Source organism: Passer montanus, unplaced genomic scaffold (assembly GCF_014805655.1).
Source record: "Passer montanus isolate IOZ18808 unplaced genomic scaffold, ASM1480565v1 scaffold45, whole genome shotgun sequence".
Lineage (NCBI taxonomy): Eukaryota > Metazoa > Chordata > Aves > Passeriformes > Passeridae > Passer > Passer montanus.
The window spans coordinates 409691-427338 of NW_024369373.1; the positions used below are offsets into that span (position 1 = coordinate 409691).

General features: G+C 54.4%; 3 protein-coding genes across 4 annotated transcripts in view; 2 read left to right on the forward strand and 1 right to left on the reverse strand.

Annotated features, from left to right (window-relative positions):
- The window catches only part of MTHFSD (methenyltetrahydrofolate synthetase domain containing), a 14181-nt gene extending 13574 nt beyond the window's left edge, over positions 1–607 (reverse strand). For both annotated transcript variants that reach the window (XM_039721453.1, XM_039721455.1), the window contains exon 1: positions 424–607. In XM_039721453.1, coding sequence (XP_039577387.1) covers positions 424–561 — 138 coding nt within the window. In that variant the 5' untranslated portion in view covers positions 562–607. The remainder of the gene's footprint in view (positions 1–423) is intronic.
- Positions 608–5757: 5150 nt separating this feature from the next.
- On the forward strand, positions 5758–8694 carry FOXC2 (forkhead box C2). Its single transcript, XM_039721529.1, has one exon. It carries the CDS (start codon positions 6314–6316, stop codon positions 7799–7801), a length of 1488 nt encoding a protein of 495 aa, XP_039577463.1. The 5' UTR covers positions 5758–6313; the 3' UTR covers positions 7802–8694.
- Positions 8695–13124: 4430 nt separating this feature from the next.
- Positions 13125–16592, forward strand: FOXL1 (forkhead box L1). Its single transcript, XM_039721530.1, has 2 exons — positions 13125–13154; positions 14854–16592. Exon 2 carries the CDS (start codon positions 15016–15018, stop codon positions 15826–15828), a length of 813 nt encoding a protein of 270 aa, XP_039577464.1. The 5' UTR covers positions 13125–13154; positions 14854–15015; the 3' UTR covers positions 15829–16592.
- Positions 16593–17648: the final 1056 nt, after the last annotated feature.

A 17648-nucleotide genomic window follows, 5' to 3' on the forward strand; every position in this document is an offset into this window, starting at 1 on the left:
TGGGGGACACTGGGGGGCACTGAGAGGGGGATTGGGGGGCACTGAAGGGAACTGGGGGGCGCTAAGGGCACTTGGGGGGAATGAGGGGGCACTCGGGGGCAACTGAGGGGACATTGGGGGGGAATGAGGGGGAATTGGGGAGCACTGAATGGGAACTGGGCAGCACTGGGGGAGAACTGAGGGGAACTGAGGGTCACCGGTGGCACTGGAGGGCACTGGGGGTTTACTGGGGGCACTGGGAGGCACTGAGGGAGCACTGGGAGGCACTGAGGGGCACTGGGGGAGGAATTGGGGGGCACTGAGGGTCATCGGGGGCACTGAGGAGCACTGAGGAGCACTGCAGGGCACTGGGGGCCGCTCCGGGCAGCGCGGGGAGGGAAGCAGCGGCAGGAGGACGCGGCCCAGCGCCGGCCGCCGCCGTACCTTGAAGTTGGGGATGCGGCCGCGCACGGGCCGCGGGAAGTCGGCCAGGCCGGAGGCCTCCAGGTGCTCCCACACCCTCTCCCGGATGTCCCCCTTGGAGCGGCCCGCTGAGGGCAGCGCCCGGCCCGCGGCCGCCATCGCCGTGACGTCACCGCCATCGCCGCCCGCACCCGCCCGCCGTGACGTCACCGCCACCCCTCCCGTTTGCCTGTGACGTCAGCTACGCCCCGCCCACCCCTAGTACATCTGCTATGACGTCACAACCACGCCCTCCTCACGTATGCCCCTTTAGATAGTGACGTCACTGTAGTTAAGTCACGCCCCCTCATTGGCAGCGCTGAGGGGCGGAACCGCCGCGTTAGCCACGCCTCCTCGGCTACGGCGGCGCTGAGGGCTCAAAACGCCTCGAAGGCCGAGCGGCGGGAGCGCCGTGAGGGAAGGTCCTGAGGGCCCGGTTTATTTCTGGAATTAAACATAATAAAGGCGTGCTGGCGCGTTAATGTGAGATTTTCTACAAATATCACGGGCCTTCCGCCACGTCTTGTGGCTGGGGGTGAAATCCCACCCTGCTTTTTGTAAAACCATCCCTCACATTAATGACTTTTCCCTTTAAAACTGGCCGGTGGTGAATAAAGCAATATCCAACTCTGCAAGTTGTCTTCCTGCTCGCCTTTAATTGCATAATAAATTATGTGTTTGCACAATTTATTATTCATAAAATTAGGACATTCTACTAAAGCCACCTCAAAAAAAGGAGTTTGAGAATCCCAACATTCCCGAGCGGGATGGAGGGGTCAGGGCAACAATGAAAGGGGGAATTAAATTTATAAAGATTTATTTTAAAGCGTGCTGGGGAGTGGGGGAAATGTCTTCAGAGTTGGTATATTTACTATTATTTATATTATATTGTACTATATTATGTTGTATTGTAGTGTATTATATTGTAGTATATTTACTATATTATATTTACATTATATTATATTATATTATATTATATTATGTTATGTTATGTTATGTTATGTTATGTTATGTTATGTTATATTAATTATATTATATTATATTATATTATATTATATTATATTATATTATATTATATTATATTATATTATATTATATTATATTATATTATATTATATTATATATTTACACTCCACTTGGCCAGGCTGCTGCAGTGAGGCTTCACCTTCTCAATAAAGCACCCAAAAATCGAAGTTTTGGAGCGCTGGTGGGTCTGGGACGAGCCTTTCTGCTGGATGCTGAGGATTTGAAACTTTCTGTGCTGAAGACCCACAAGGAAATTCTGTCTTTGACCTGAGGCTGTGGAGGAGCTTCCAAAATTCATTGGTAGCACCGGGATTGTGGGTGTGGAGTTTGGGTGTGTGATATCACAGGGGGGAAAACTGTGAGTTTAAGGTTAAAAACGTAGAGTTTTTTAAGGTTAGAAAGCTCAGAGTTCAAGGTTTTGGAATATAGCAATACATATGGGGTGAGATGGAGGTTTTAGGGCAGTGTCTGGTTGTTCTTCTTCATCTTATTCTTCATGGGTTTGGGTGGTTTGTAATTGGACAGAAAAATCCACATTGAGACTTTGAGTGATCAGTTACTGGGTTGAAAGTGGAAATAATTTAGGTGTCATTTCTTAATTGGACAGTTTAGCCTTAAACTGTCAAAGACAAAGATAGTGAGGAATTTTGTAGCTTGTTGGTGGAACGCTGTAGGACTCAGGACTTGTAATATAGATAGGAAATTTTAATATATAATATAATATGATATGATACGTGTGGATACGTGTGAGTGAATGTCTGTGTTTATGGAATAACCATGTGGAAGGAGGCACCTCAAGGCAGGTGGGGCTGGCCCAGGCTGTCCAGCGATGTCTGGAAAATTGGGATGGAGCAGCCAGAGCTTCCTGCCCCTCCGGGTGCTAAACCGGGAGAAAATCATGGGCACCCATGGGTCTGGCTGGAGTGGTGCCAGACACCCTTTTCCTTTCTCTTTCCTTTTCCTTTTCCTTTTCCTTTTCCTTTTCCTTTTCCTTTTCCTTTTCCTTTTCCTTTTCCTTTTCCTTTTCCTTTTCCTTCCTCTTTCCATCTTGGGGTCTGGCTGGAGTGGTGCCAGACACCCTTTTCCTTTCTCTTTCCTTTTCCTTTTCCTTTTCCTTTTCCTTTTCCTTTTCCTTTTCCTTTTCCTTTCCTTCCTCTTTCCATCTTGCTTTTCCTCTACTTCTTTCTTCCTTTATTTCTGTCTTCCTCTTTTTTTCATTCTTTCTCCTTCTTCCGCAATATTTTTCTTCCTCTCCTTCTCTCCTCTCACTCCTTTAATTTCCTTCCTTCCTTCCTTCCTTCCTTCCTTCCTTCCTTCCTTCCTTCCTTCCTTCCTTCCTTCCTTCCTTCCGGGAATGACACCGGGAACGGCTTGGGAACAGCCCGGGAATGACACCGGGAATAGCCCGGGAACGGTCCCCGAGTGGCACCGGGAAGGACACCGGGAATAGCCCGAGAATGGTCCCGGAGCGGCACCGGGAACGGCTTCCTTCCTTCCTTCCTTGTTTCCTTGTTTCCTTGTTTCCTTGTTTCCTTCCTTGTTTCCTTCCTTCCTTGTTTCCTTGTTTCCTTCCTTCCCTGTTTCCTTCCTTGTTTCCTCCCTACTTCTCCTCTCCCTTTGCCCACTCATTTTCTCCACTCACCCTCTCTCTCCGTTGCTCCCACCGCCATCCTCTGTCCCACGCTTCTCCCTCTTTTCCTGCTCAGCCTCTCCTGTCCCCATCCTGTCCCTGTGTCCTCTCCCCGTCCCTCTGTCTGTCCCCGTCCCTCTGTCTGTCCCCGCGCCGGGCGGTGCCGGGGAGCGCTGCAGTCCTCGCGGTGTCCCCTGGGGGGCGACACACGCCGCGCGGAGCCCCCGCGGGCAGGTGAGAGCGGAGCGGGCCCGGGAGCGGCACCGGGAATAGCCCGGGAACGGCACCGGGAATAGCCCGGGAGCGGCACCGGGAACACTCTGGGAATGGCACGGGAATGGCCCGGGAACGGTCCCGGGAACAGCACAGGAATGGCCCGTGAACGGCCCCGGGAATGACACCGGGAACGGCTTGGGAACAGCCCGGGAATGACACCGGGAATAGCCCGGGAACGGTCCCCGAGTGGCACCGGGAAGGACACCGGGAATAGCCCGAGAATGGTCCCGGAGCGGCACCGGGAACGACCCTGGGAATGGCCCCGGAGTGACACCGGGAACGGCCCGGGAACAGACCGGGAATGGCCCCCGAGCGACACCGCGAAGGGCCCCGCAGCTGTCCCGGTGCGGCCCCGGGAATGACACCGGGAGCGGCCCCGGGAGCGGCCCCCGGGGCGCCCCGAGCGCTGCGAACGCTCCGCTGCCGGTAAAGGCTGCGAGAGGAAAACCGGCGGCTCCCCCGGAGAACCGGGCGAGGGGAGCCCCGCGGGGGAATCCCGCATTCCCAAGCGCCTCCCGCTCTCCTCCTCGAAGGGGCTCCTTTCCCCGCGCTGCCCCCGTATTTTTCATAATGCTGAAATTTTACTTTGTTTTCTCCAAGCCGTTCGAATTTTGGGCTGTTCCGAGCCCGCTGGTTGGGTCTCTGCTCGGTGCCCAGCTGCAGCAAGCAAAGAACTTTGGCTGCTTCTGGGGGTTCTGCAGAAATTCAGTTCGGTAAAGTTTTCAGCCGAGGAGAGGTAAGATTCCACCAAGGATATTTCTCCAGGCTTCTAGGAAGGGACAGCACTGCGACACCGCAGGAGTGGCTTTACCCAAGCTCTCTTTTATAAAATTCCAGCATTTTATAAACTTATATCGTTAAATAAATCCCATGTACTTGTGTACGCTGAGACACAGCCCAAGTTGTTGCGAAAAATGTGATTTATTTGAAAACCGAACATAAAAGTGTGAAGTCGTTCTCAAATGATTCCAGAAAAAAAAAAAAAGTTTTCTCTTATGGTCATACATTTACATGAAATGTATAATTTTATCTCGCTGAATTCCCTATTTGTTTTCCCAAAGAAAATACCTCGGACATTTTCTCGGTGGATGAAACCCTCCCCGAACATTCAAAATTATTTCCGTCAAAACTGAATAAAAATTGTGAAGCTCCCGGAGAAACTCCCCAATGAATTTTTCCATCGCAGATAATTTTTAACCATCCCTCCTTGTAGAGGAGCTGCCTCATAATTTAATTTTTTTTCCCTCCCCTTAGTTATCACATAAATCGTTTCCTTTCTTATTAAGAAAATCTCCGGTAATTAACAGCCCCGCCGGGTTCCCACGGCCGGAGCCGCGAGCGGGAAAGGGACCCTGGATCCCAGCAGCCGGCCAAAATCCCAGCCCGACTTTGGGGGAAAAAATATCTTTGTTTAAAGCCTTACGAAACCGCACAAATTGCAAGGAGGACAAGGCAAAATTACAGTGTAAGAAACCCCAAAATCACCGCTCAGGAATCGCAGCGGCAGCGGCCAGGCTCGGGGGAGGCGGCGGGAAGGAGCCCGAGCGAGGTGACAGCAAATTCATTCCGACCTTATCTCGGTCTTTTCGGGCTCGGATCGATTTTGCAGCGCTATTTTTGATTATAGATATAATCTGATTTATTTTATTTTTTCCCCTGCGGAGCGGGGAAATCGCTGGTTTCCCACCTCGGTTCCTTCGGCCGGCAGACCCACGCTTCTCCCGGGTGGAACAGAACAATTCGCAGCAGCTTCCCCCGACACTTTGAGTTTACACTTGGTCACCGCGCGTCCCTAATTGTCCCGCTCTGATTGCCTCTAATGAACTCATTAGGGACTGGGCAGAGGGGCGGATTTCACAGGCACGAGAAAATCCACCTCAATGCCCGGAACGAAAAATAAAAATATATAGACACTTAAATGTTCTCTCTGCTTTCTGTTGGTTTTGTTGGGTATTTTCTGTAATAATAAAATGTCCCCAAACTCCCCCAAATCGGCGGAGGAACCTCTGAACCCGCAACGACGGCACACCGCGATGTCACCGCCACCGTGCGAGCGCCCGGCGGCCTGTCCCCACGAATTCCACTTAAATATATTTAAATTATATTTCTATTTTAAACGCACGACCCGCCGGCCGCGGGCACACCGCGACACCGGCGCGGTGCCGCCGCTCCCGCCACCAACCTGCCCGCGAGCAGCGCTCACAAACCCCGCCGTTGGCGGCGAGCGGCGGGCGGCGGGCACATCCCGGGGGCGGCTCGGGGCTGGTTTTTGGGGCTGTTTTCGGGGCCGAACCCCGCCGGAGGGGCGCGGAGGGGCCGCGGTGCCGGCGCGGGGCTCGCGGCGCGGGGCGGGGCCGGCGGGGAGTAAAAGCGCGGCGGCGGCGCGGGGCGGTTTTGAAGCTGCGCAGCGCGGCCGGGAGGGAGCTCGGCGGCTCCCGCACCCCTCCGGGGGCTCCGGAACGCTTCGGGCCGCTCTTGTGACCAGGACTGGGTTTTCCGCAAGGCTGCTTCTTCGTCTTTTCCTTTTTAAAATTTTTTCCAAGTTTTTTTTTTTTAATTTTTTTTTTTTAAATTCTTCAGTTTTGTTTTTTATTTTTATTTTTTTAAATTCCCTTTTCCTGCGAGAACAGGCCCCCCCCTCACACCACCAGCCCAGCTCCCCGCAGCAGCGCCCGCCGCGGGCCGTAGGCGTGTGTAGCAGAATCACAGTCATACAGAGGGAGGGAGAGGCCGCCAGAGACCACCCTGCCCCCGGCGACCCGGAGGATGCCGCTGCCGTGCCGCTGCTAGAGGACACGCTGGGATTGAGCTCGGCTCCGAGACTCTCTCTCTCTTTCTCTGCCGCTCTCTCCCTCTCTCCCTTCTCCGCGGAGGGGTCCCGGACGGGGGTGAGGCCCTTCCACCGTCCTCCTCTTCCTCCTGTCCTCCAAGCCCCTCTCCATGATGCAGGCTCGCTACTCCGTCTCGGACCCCAACGCTTTGGGAGTGGTGCCGTATTTAAGCGAGCAGAACTACTACCGGGCTGCCGGGACCTACGGCGGCATGGGCAACCCCATGAGCGTCTATTCGGGCCACGCCGAGCAGTACGCGGCGGGCATGGGGCGCTCCTACGGCCCCTACCACCCGCACCAGCCCACCGCCCCCAAGGACCTGGTGAAGCCACCTTACAGCTACATCGCCCTCATCACCATGGCCATCCAGAACGCCCCCGACAAGAAGATCACGCTCAATGGGATTTACCAGTTCATCATGGACCGCTTCCCTTTCTACCGAGAGAACAAGCAGGGCTGGCAGAACAGCATCCGCCACAACCTCTCGCTCAACGAGTGCTTCGTCAAGGTGCCCCGCGACGACAAGAAGCCGGGCAAGGGCAGCTACTGGACCCTGGACCCCGACTCCTACAACATGTTCGAGAACGGCAGCTTCCTGCGCCGCCGGAGACGCTTCAAGAAGAAGGATGTCTCCAAGGAGAAGGAGGAGGCCCGGGAGCGGCTGCTGAAGGAGCAGCCCAAGCCCCCCGGGCTGCCCGGCGCCGAGCTCCCCAAGGAAGCCTCCTCCTCCTCTTCCTCTTCCTCCGCCTCGGCGCCGGCCTCCGAGAAGAAGGTGGTGATCAAGAGCGAGACGGCGTCTCCCGAGCTGCCCGTGATCACCAAGGTGGAGACGCTGAGCCCGGCCAGCGGCGGGGCCCTGCGGGACAGCCCCCGCAGCGCCGCCTCGCCGCCCGCCGCCGCCGCCTCGCCGGACGCGGCGCTGCCCGAGCATCACCCGGCCGGCAACGGGCTGCCGGGCTTCAGCGTCGAGAGCATCATGACCCTGCGGACTTCCCCCGCGGGCGACCTGAGCCCGGTGAGTGCCGCCTCGGGCCGGACGGGCGGCGGGCTGGCGCTGGGCTACCCCGCGGGGCAAGCGGGCTACGGCGCGGCGTGCGGCCAGGCGCTGGACACTAGTGGGAGCTACCACTGCAGCATGCGGGCCATGAGCCTCTACAGCGGCGACAGGCCGGCCCACATGTGCGCCCCGCTGGAGGAAGGGCTGGCGGAGCATCCCAGCGGCGCGCCCTCGCCGCTGGGCACGCTGAGCCTGCCCGCGGGGCAGGACGGAGCGCTGGGCACCGGGCATCCCCACGGCGCAGGAGGAGGAGGAGGAGGAGGAGGCGGAGGGACGGCGGGGGGACAGCCCGCGGCTTCTTCTTGGTACCTGAACCACGGCGCTGAGCTGAGCCACCTGCCCGGGCACACTTTCGGCTCGCAGCAGCAGACTTTTCCCAACGTGAGGGAAATGTTCACGTCGCACCGGCTGGGGATGGAGAGCGCGGCGCTGAGCGAGCATCAGGTGAGCAGCAACTCGGCCTGTCAGATCCCCTACAGATCCGCGCCCTCCCTATACCGCCACGCCGCCCCCTACTCCTACGACTGCACTAAGTACTGAGTAGCCGACACCCCCAGCTTAGCCCCGTTAAAAAAAAAATTATTATTAATAATAATAATAATTTTTAAAAAAAGATCGGGAGAATGAAACCCACAGCAATAAAAATGAATCTGACAGCTTCCCCGTGGACTTTGCGGCCACAGAGTTCGAAGATCCCAAAAGCCCCGTTTTTAGGCTTCCTTAAATTCCGGACAAGTAGATTTTACTTGAAAAAAGGGGGATCTCTCATTTGAAAAAGAAAAAAAAAAACAAAAAAAAAAAAAAGAAAGAAAAGAAAAAGGTTAAAAAAATTATATATATATATGTCTATCTAAAAGTGGCAAATTTTATATGCTAAAGTATAGGGGGTCTCAGAAAAATAAGTTATGGACCAATATCGCAACGACCATTTATACGTTTTAAAAGGAAAACAAAAGTTTATAAATATATATATAAATATATGTCCTGGGTATTTTTTGAGTTCTCTGTTGTGCTGTAAAAAATATGTGGATTTCTAATCAGGCTGATTTTCAGAGCCATTAATATAATATTTAAAGTTGAGTTCACTGGATTATTTTTGTCTCGCCCAACGGTTCCTAACTTCCAAATTCATGACAAGTGATTTCTTCTTCTTCTTCTGTGTACAATTATGCAATAGATTTTCTTTCGTTTTAGAGCTGTTCTTTTCGCAAGACGAGGAAATAATTTATTTTTTGCTGGTGGATTTTTTTTTTAAGGAAAAAATAGACAAAGTATCTGATACTTTTTTATTATTATTTACGACGTGTGATGTTTTGTATAATAGATTTCACTTTTACCATTTCTAAGGACTATTTGCTTTAACCTGCTTCAAAGTTCGTTTGTCTTATGTGGTCCTAATTGTTGTACTTACCTTAAAATAAATCCATGCTGGTTTTTTCTGCTCCAAGTCTGGCGCTTCTCTGTGTATAAACTGGGGATTTTTTAACAGGTTTTTTTTTTCCTCCTTCACGCAGAAAACGTGGCAGTGGTTGATTTTAAAACAAAAACGATTTTCCTGAAGCTTTCTGAGAGCTTTCTTTCTCGGAGACAAGGTTGAATTCACGTGAAGAGCTGGAATTGTACAAGCGGGGAGGGTGGGGAAGGAAAACCACGGCGGGGCTGAGCCCCCTCAATCCCAAATCCCTTCCAGCGTGAAATTTCGGGAGTTTTCCCAGGCCTGCCATGGGGAAAACAGGAAAACAGGAGGCGCAGGGAGGGGAATTCCTGCTCCTCTCGCCCCGTCCTTGCGAGCGCGGGGCTCTTTCCAGGGCAGCAAACACCCACTCCCCCCAAAAAATCCATTTATTTTATTTATTTGGTTTTCTTGCAAGGAATCCCCAGCGCCTGGGAGTGAGAGCCGTCATTCCAACCCGGCCTCGCTGCGGAGTCTTAGAAAGGTGGAAAGTTCACTCGAGAACCATTTCGGGTTTGAAATCCCCTCTTGGTTTGAAGAATTGGCTGATTTTGGGCTTTTTCTTCAGCTATTGAAGCTCCTGATCTCAAGGCCGGGCACTGCCAGGTATTCTGGCTTTTCCCAAATCATCCTTTAACCTGTTCAAGCCTTTTAATCCAGGGTAAAACGCCGGATTTAGCAATCCCGACAGCCTGGGAATGCCGGCAAAGCCTAAAGCCGAGTTTAGGAGGTCTTTGGAGCTTTTCAAACGCAGCTCTCTGGAGCCAGGCTCCTTTTCCAGCTGTAAAATCCCATCCATGCAGCATTTCCAGGGGAAAAATCCCAACCGTGCCCCATCCCACCTCCCGCAGCCCCCCAGTGCCCCTCAAAACCCATTTTTTTTTTGGTTCGGGAGGGGTTATACCCACGTCAGGCTGTTGAAATCGATGATTTAAATTGGTTTTGACCGGTTAAATTTCGCCTGCGCTTGAAAGCTGGCAAAAAGCAGCGAAACTCTCGATTTAAATGAGAAAAAAATGTCCGAACCTCACTTGATCTGTATTTTAAGGAACATTCTTGTAGAAATGCTCCTCGCCGTTTTTCCTGGCTCTTAGAGGGTGTTTTAAATCTAATTTTATATTTTCTTCTTTTTTATTATTTTTTTATGAAATAAAAGTCAAAGTCCTCTCTCAATAAGAGAAAACACAGAGTGCAAAGTATTAAAAAATAGGGAAATAAAGGGAGCAAAACGGTGAAAAGAAAGTAAATAGGAGAAAAAGAGGGGAAAAATATGAATTGGGAAATAATTCCTCCCCAGTCCAGACTGTCTTCCCGCGGGATTTTTTCCTGCTTGGACCCCGGGGTGGCTGTGGGGGGAGAGGGCTGAAGTCAGGTGCTGCTGTGGCTTTTCCCACACGCCTCGAGCGATGCCGGGATGGCTCCCACATCTTCCCACCAGGGCGCTGGGAATTTGGGGACCCTTCTCCTCAGGCAGGGATGGGATGCGGGAGCGGGACCCGGGGCACCCCCAGGGCTCTGCAGCCTCCCCCGCCTGCTGCTGGACAGTTCCTGGCGTCCCTTTCCCCCCCAGACTCCTTTTTTTTGGTGTTTCTTTCCCCACCTCGCCCGCAGGTCGCTCCCGCACGGGATCTGCGCCGCTCCCGTCCCCTGTCCCGTGTCCTGTCCCGTGTCCCGTCCCTCTGGAGCGCTCCTGGGGGGCTGCGAGCATCGTCCCTCTGCTGTGCCCCCCTGTCCGAACCCCAAACACCCCACGGGGAGCCCTTTGGGGTGGGCTGGTGTGTCGGGAGAACCTTTTGGGGTGGGCTGGTGATTCTGGAGAGCCTTTTTGGGGTGGGCTGGTGTCACGGGGGAGCCTTTTAGGGTGGGCTGGAGTTTCATGAGAGCCTTTTAGGGTGGTCTGGTGTTGCAGGGGAGCCCTTTAGGGTGGGCTGGTGATTCTGGAGAGCCTTTTTGGGGTGGGCTGGTGTCACGGGGGAGCCTTTTAGGGTGGGCTGGAGTTTCATGAGAGCCTTTTAGGGTGGTCTGGTGTTGCAGGGGAGCCCTTTAGGGTGGGCTGGTGATTCTGGAGAGCCTTTTTGGGGTGGGTTGGTGTCGCAGGAGAGCCTTTTGGGATGGCTCGTGTCTCATGAGAGCCCTTTGGGGTGGGCTGGTGTCTCATGAGAGCCCTTTGGGGTGGGCTGGTGTCGCAGGGGAGCTGAGAGGATCCTTTGGTGACTGTTTAAAAGCCGCGATAGGGATCTCGGTACCGCGATCAGAATCTGTCGCGACAGGTGACTCCAGCCTGGCCGGAGCAGAAGGAAGAAGTGAAGGAAGGAGGAAGGCCCGGGGTAACTTTTGGAGGCAGCCATGACCAGATTTGGCTTGCAGCCCGCTGAAGGAGCAGCACAAACCCCGCACAGCCCCTCTCCCCCAGGTCAGGGGGCAGGTTTGGCCCCGGGACTGGCTGGTGCTGCTGTAGGGCCGGTAGCCCCGGGCTGGGGCTCAGGGGGGCTCCGGGAAGAGGATGAGAATGATGGATGGGTTTCCTATTTTTTTTTTCTTGTATTACCATTCACACCGGGTTTGCAAACCTGTCCCAAACCCCAGCCAGTTTCGGTCTTGGGGAGCAGAGCCAGCGGTTTTCCATCTCATTCCCACAGCCCAGTCAAGGGAGCGTTTCCCTGGTGCTCCAGGCCCCGGGTGGAACACATTCCCTCCAGGAATCCCCCCAGGAATCCCCCCAGGCCTCCGCACAGCCCAGCAGAGCTGCCTTGTCCCTCCCAAGCAATCCCACCTTCCCTGGAACTCGTGGGACGGCGCCGGCCGAGCGGTTTTTGGGGAAGGCCACGAGCTCTTCTGTCATTTCCGAAGGGACTTCGCAGAAAATCCACAGCCGGCACTGGAAGGCCGGGAGAGAAGGAAATCCATCCCTGATCCCGGGGGTACCGAGAGATCTGGCATCTGTGCTCGGCCAGGGGCGAGGGGCAGCAGCTCCGGGAGGTCATCCCTGAGGAGCACGGCCGGGATGCGGCACGATGGGGAGCTCTGGGTCACACCCCTGCTCTCCCCCAGGCCGGGATGCGGCAGGAATGGGGATCATGGATTTACGTTCCTGCTCCCCTCCAGGCTGGGATTCAGCAGGAGTGGGGACCGCTGTTTTTTGCCCTGCTCCTCACATCCTCGGGTGCTGCAGAAGTAGGGAGCTCTGATTTACACCCCCTTTCCCCCATTTCCCGCAATGCAGCAGGAATGAGGAGCTCTGATTTACACCCCATTTTCCCTGGGCAGGACTAATGCGGGAGTGGGGATCGCTGATTTACAGCCCTTGTTGCTCCCAAAATTGTGATGCAGAAGGAGTGGGGAGCCTGCTCCCCCCATTTCCCGGCACGGATCAGAAATGGGGATCACTGATTTACAGCCCTTCACTGATTCACACCCCTTCACTGATTTACACTCCTTCTTCCCCATTTCCTGGGATGGATCAGGAATGGGGATCACTGATTCACACCCCTTCACTGATTTACGCCCCTTCTTCCCCATTTCCCGGCGTGGATCAGGAATGGGGAGTTCTGATTCACACCCTTCTTCCCCCCAAGGCTGGGATGCAGCAGGATTGGGAATTCCCGATTTCCGCCCTTTCTTCCCCCCTTTCCCGGGATGCAGCAGGAAAGGGGAGCTCTAATTCACACCCCTTCTTTCCCATTTCCCGGGATGGATCGGGAATGGCAATCCCTGATTTCCACCCCTGCTGCCCCAATCCTTAGGTGCAGCAGGACTGGGAATCCCTGATTTCCACCCTTTCTTCCCCGTTTCCCGGGATGCAGCAGGAACGGGGAGAGCTCATTTGCGCCCTGCTCCCGCCGGGGGCTCCGGGCGGGATCTCTCCTGGCTGCTGCTTTAAAAGGGGCTCGTCAGCTGGAGAGGAGGGGAAACTCATCCAGGAGCGCCTCCATCGCCGGCTCCGCGTTGTTTGTTTATTTTATTTTTTTTTGTGTGTGTGTGGTTTTTTTTTTTTTTTTTTTTTTTTTTGTGTTTTTTTTTTTTTTTTTTTTTTTTTTGTTTTAATTTTTCTTCTGTTTAGAGAAAGAGCGACGGTACCAACAGCATCAAGGAGAACCCCCCTCTGTCGCTTTCCCCCGGTCCCCCCGCAGCCGTCGGAGCCTCTCGGAGGCTGATCCCGTGCGGATAACGCAGCTGAAGAGCTCCAGCGATGCCGCCGGCAGGGAAGGGACACCAGGGATAACACGCAGCACATGAGCTGGGAAGAAGGAGCGGAGAGAAAAGCCGCGTCCCCGCCTCCAAGGATTTCCCACCGCCAAGAGGGGAAAACAAGAATTTGGCTGGGGGAGGGAGCTCGGGGAGAGAGCGGGAGCCCGTGACTGTCTCCTGCCGTACACGCGAGTATTTATTGTTCTACTAATCCGCGCCTGGAGCGTCTCAAGCAGCGGGGGACTCCCCGAGGTGCGGAGAGGAGGAGGCTGAGGGGGGAAGACCCTCGCTGGCTGCTCTGAGGATGCTCCGGGCGGCTCGGAGCAGCCGCGCTCTGCTCCATCCCTCCCCGCCGGGGATGCTCCAGGGGCGGCGGGGCTGCTCCGCCAGACCCCTCCTTTCACCTCTCTCTTTATTTATTTGGGGGTTTACTGAGGTTTTGGCACGGCGGGCGGGTGCTGCAGCTCCCGGGGGCCGCAGGGCGCGGGGGGGATGCGGATTTAGGTGTTGGAGGGTGAGTTCCAGCCAGTGAGAGGGGAGACCCCCACACCTCCCACCCCCGAGAAGCCGCCCCCCTGCGCACCCCGGCTGCCTTTCCCAGGCTCTCCTGGAGGCTTCAGGGCTCCACAGCATCGCGCTGGGTTTTACCCCGGGGATGAAAAATCCTTCTCGCGACAGGGGAGCGACATTGGGGCAGAAACCCCATGGATGAAGGGGAACTTGCAGGGAAATCCGGGCACGGCATCGCCAGGGCCGGGCGGTGCTGGGGGACACCCGGAGCTCGGCTTTTACCTCCTCCCCTGCCAGGTAAAAATGCCGGCAGGCCCGTGGGAGCTGCGCTGCTGGGATGTTTCTCTGTGAAGGAGGAAAGGATAGGATCCCCCTCAGGCCTCTTCTTCCCTCCCTCGGAGAAAAGATGCTCCACAGGACAGGGGGTCCCTCCGGTCTAAACCCGCGGGGGGACTGGGGACACAGGCGACACCTCCAACTGCCTCGGAATCCCTCGGGGCCTCGGATTAAAGCTGTTACGTCAGTAAATGTTAAAAAAAAATAAAAATCCGACAACAGAAAACACAGCCCCAAACCTGGACGTTTATACAGAAAAAGAGCATCACAAATTCCTAATGTAAGCACCGGCCAGCTGTGTGCACTTGTAAAGTTGTTATAATCCCCCTCCTTGTTATAAACAGGAAAGTACATAATATAAAGCAACAGGCCCGCATTCACAAATACTGACCCTCCTCGCCGGGCCTGCCAAATTCCCCTTTTGCTGCAGCTCTGCCTGCTCGGGCTGCGAGCGGGGCTGCACAGGGGGTCCCCCTTCGCCCGTCCCCGGGGGTCTCCTCGGGGTGAAACCCGGGAGCGGGAGGTGCCAAGGACCCCTCCACACCTGATCCCCCTTCCCTTTTCCTCCCTCGCCATCGCAGCTCTGCTCCTCCCCTCATCCACCCCTTTCTCTTCCTTTCTTTAATTTATTTATTTTTTTAATTTTTGCGCTGTTGAATGCCCCAGTTTTGCTGGGGGATCCCTGCCCGCTGCTCCCCAGCTCCAGCAGTGAACATCCTGCTCTGCTGTGTGTGCTTACAGCGTCAAAGGGTGGACGTGATATTTCAAACATCAGATCAGTGCGTTTATATATTGGGTGCCCGGAAATTTTTCCAAATAAACACAGCTTGATTCGACTTGGGTGGGCAGACTTATCAACAGACTAATTCTATAAACAAATGAAGGAATAACCCGGAGACCATTGGCTGGTACCAGCGAGACACGTGGAGAGAGCTCGGAGTTTTGTAGCAATGAAATTTTAATTAATGTGGGTGGGCTGAGAACACAAACGACTGTTTATCAGAGACAATTTATTTTCCAGCGCTAAGTCAACATATAATAGCAAACTTACAACAATTATTTAACTTTTTTTTTTTCCTCCCTTTTTTTTTTTTTTTTTTTTAAGAGCTATGAAGCAGGGACAGAGGCAGAGCGAGCTCCTTCAGGCAGGGCTGCGAGCTGAGCTCGCACAAACAGCTCCCCGGTGGACTCGCCCCACGTTCCTGCCCTACCCCGTCCCTTCGCTGGGCTCCGAGGGGGAAGAAGAGGAGCTGCGAGCCCGCCGGCCATGAGCCACCTCTACGGCAGCCACCTCTCCCCCCTGGGCAGCCCGTCCATGGTTTACCTGCCCGCCGCGCTCGGCTTCGCCCCCGGGGGGGCGATGTCCCGGCAGGACCCCCCTCAGAAACCCCCGTACAGCTACATCGCCCTCATCGCCATGGCCATCAAAGAGGCTCCGGAGCAGAAGGTGACCCTGAGCGGCATCTACCAGTTCATCATGGACCGCTTCCCCTTCTACCACGACAACAAGCAGGGCTGGCAGAACAGCATCCGCCACAACCTCTCGCTCAACGACTGCTTCGTCAAGGTGCCCCGCGAGAAGGGCCGGCCCGGCAAGGGCAGCTACTGGACCCTGGACCCGCGCTGCCTGGACATGTTCGAGAACGGCAACTACCGCCGCAGGAAGAGGAAGCCCAAAGCCGCGAGCCCTCCGGACGCCAAGGGCGCCGAGCAGCCCGGCCCGGCCGAGCCCAAGCGGGCCAAGCCGGGCGAGCCGCGCCCGGCCGGGGCCACCGCGGCTCCTCCCGGGGGGCTGCCCCCGCTGCCCCCCGCTGCCGCCCCGCCGCACAAGAGCGGCAGCGGATCCCGGGGCCGCAGCTTCAGCATCGAGAGCATCCTGGCGCAGGGGCTGCGGCCGCCCGGGGCAGCCCCCAAGGAGAGCCCCCCCGGCCCGCTGGTGGCCGGCGGCGGAGTCGGGCCGGCCCTCAACGCGTCCCTCATGCTCGACTCCCAGGTGCACGGGAGGCTTTACCACATCGGCATCCCCTTCCTCTCCTGCTTCCCGCTGCACTTCTCCGAGGCGGTGTTTAATTTCCAGTAGCTGTCCCCGCAATTAACGCTCCCCACGCCCCCGAGCGCTGCTCCGGGGTGGGGTGGGGGGGAGAGATCGGACTCAGAGCTCACCACGCGGGTAAAGAGCTAAAAATCCCCCTCCCGAAGCGATGTTTTAAAGGTGACTCAGGATTTCAGGGCATTTTCAAGGCGCGTCTTGCTGCGGATTCTCTTTGGCGGGTGCCTCGCACCCCCTGCCCGAGCGACTGTGGAAGGTAAAAGCGATTTTGCGTTCCCGAGGGCGGTGGAGGTGCAGGCAGCACCGGGACAATGCCCACGCCGGCCCCAAGCCCCGTGGGGTTTGCTCTGCACCTTCAGTCCTTGCATCCCTCAGGTTCCTCAGAGCAGGTTTCCCTCGAGCCCTTCAGGTCTCTGTTTCCTTCTTTTATTTTTCCTTTGAAAGCCAAGCCCCATCCCGGGGGGAGGAGGCTGAGTTTTGTTTTGCCATCAGTACCCGCAGGTATTAATAATATCCATAATTTTGCCATGAATACTCACAGGCACATAACAATTCCTGACATTCCCCACTGGCCCAGTACTCCCAGTGGGTGACTGGAGCTGAGCTCGTGGCAGACCAAGCAATCCAGGCTCACCCTGGATATTCCTGCTTGCTTTGACAGCATGGTGTGGAACTGGTTTCGTGTTCAGCACTGCTGCTTTGGAGTATCCCCACAGGGTTTTTGCTCATGGATGGGGCCAAAAAAAGGGGATGGATGAGCAAACACGGATATTTGTCTTGTTCCATCTCTTACTGGGATCGGTTGCTTCTGACCAAAACCAGAGTGAGGCAGGGTTGTGGAGCACAGGAGAAATACCAGGGGAAAAAAAAAAAAAAGAAAAGAGACATCAGCTACATTTCTAAAGTTTTTTTGTTTTTTTTTTTTTTTTTTTTGTAAAGAAGGAAGAATCCCAACACGTTGCAAGAAATCAGGAATATTTTGTAATTTTTTTTGCCATAAATACAGGCTTTTTGTGTATTCGTGGATAAATGCTCTTTTGGGGAAAAATATTATATTCTCAATTTTCATTATGAAACCAAACCTATATCCAATAAAGGTATTTTTGTTCAGGATTGTGGCTGGTGTGATGTGAAACACCCCTTGGCTTGTGCTGGAGGATGGAGGAGTGGGGCCTGCTGCAAATATCCTGGTGCTGATGTGATGGGCCACAGAAAGATGGGAGAGGCTACAAAAAGGCTCCTGTTCCTTGAAACGGATGAAATCTTTCCCAAAATGATTGTTCCTCCTTCTCTTCCCCTTCTTTCATCCTACCTGTCTCAAAAGCCAAGCTTGGTCTTAAATGAGCAGCTGGATATTGGAAATGTGGGGTTTTCAGGTGAGTTTTGGTTCAGTTTTGCAGAGTAAGGTTGGCATCATTTCCTTGATGTTTGGACCAGGGCTGCTCATTCCAGCCCAAGGGAAAGAGCTCTCACGTGGGGAAGGACAGAAAATCTCCAAAAGGTGAGAACTGTTATTTAGCTTCCCCCAAAAAAGGATGCTCATAGGCAGATCCCTGGACTGGCTGAACTGGAACTTCTCAATGTGAAAAAAGAGAATAAAAATATACATAATAGACTTTATTTTAATAAAATCCCTTATTAGCTTCCTATTTCTGACAGCTGCTGTTTGAATATCTGTTGAGCCCATTGTTTAAAGTCCTGGCACTGAATTAGAAAATGAAGAAATATTTGCACAAGGTTGTGAAGGTGTCACTGCTCAGTCCCCACCAGAACTCCCGGGGCTGGGTGAGTGCTGAGAGGGTTAAATGTCCCTGTGTGCCACCCCTGGCCCTGCAGTGCCACTCCTGGGT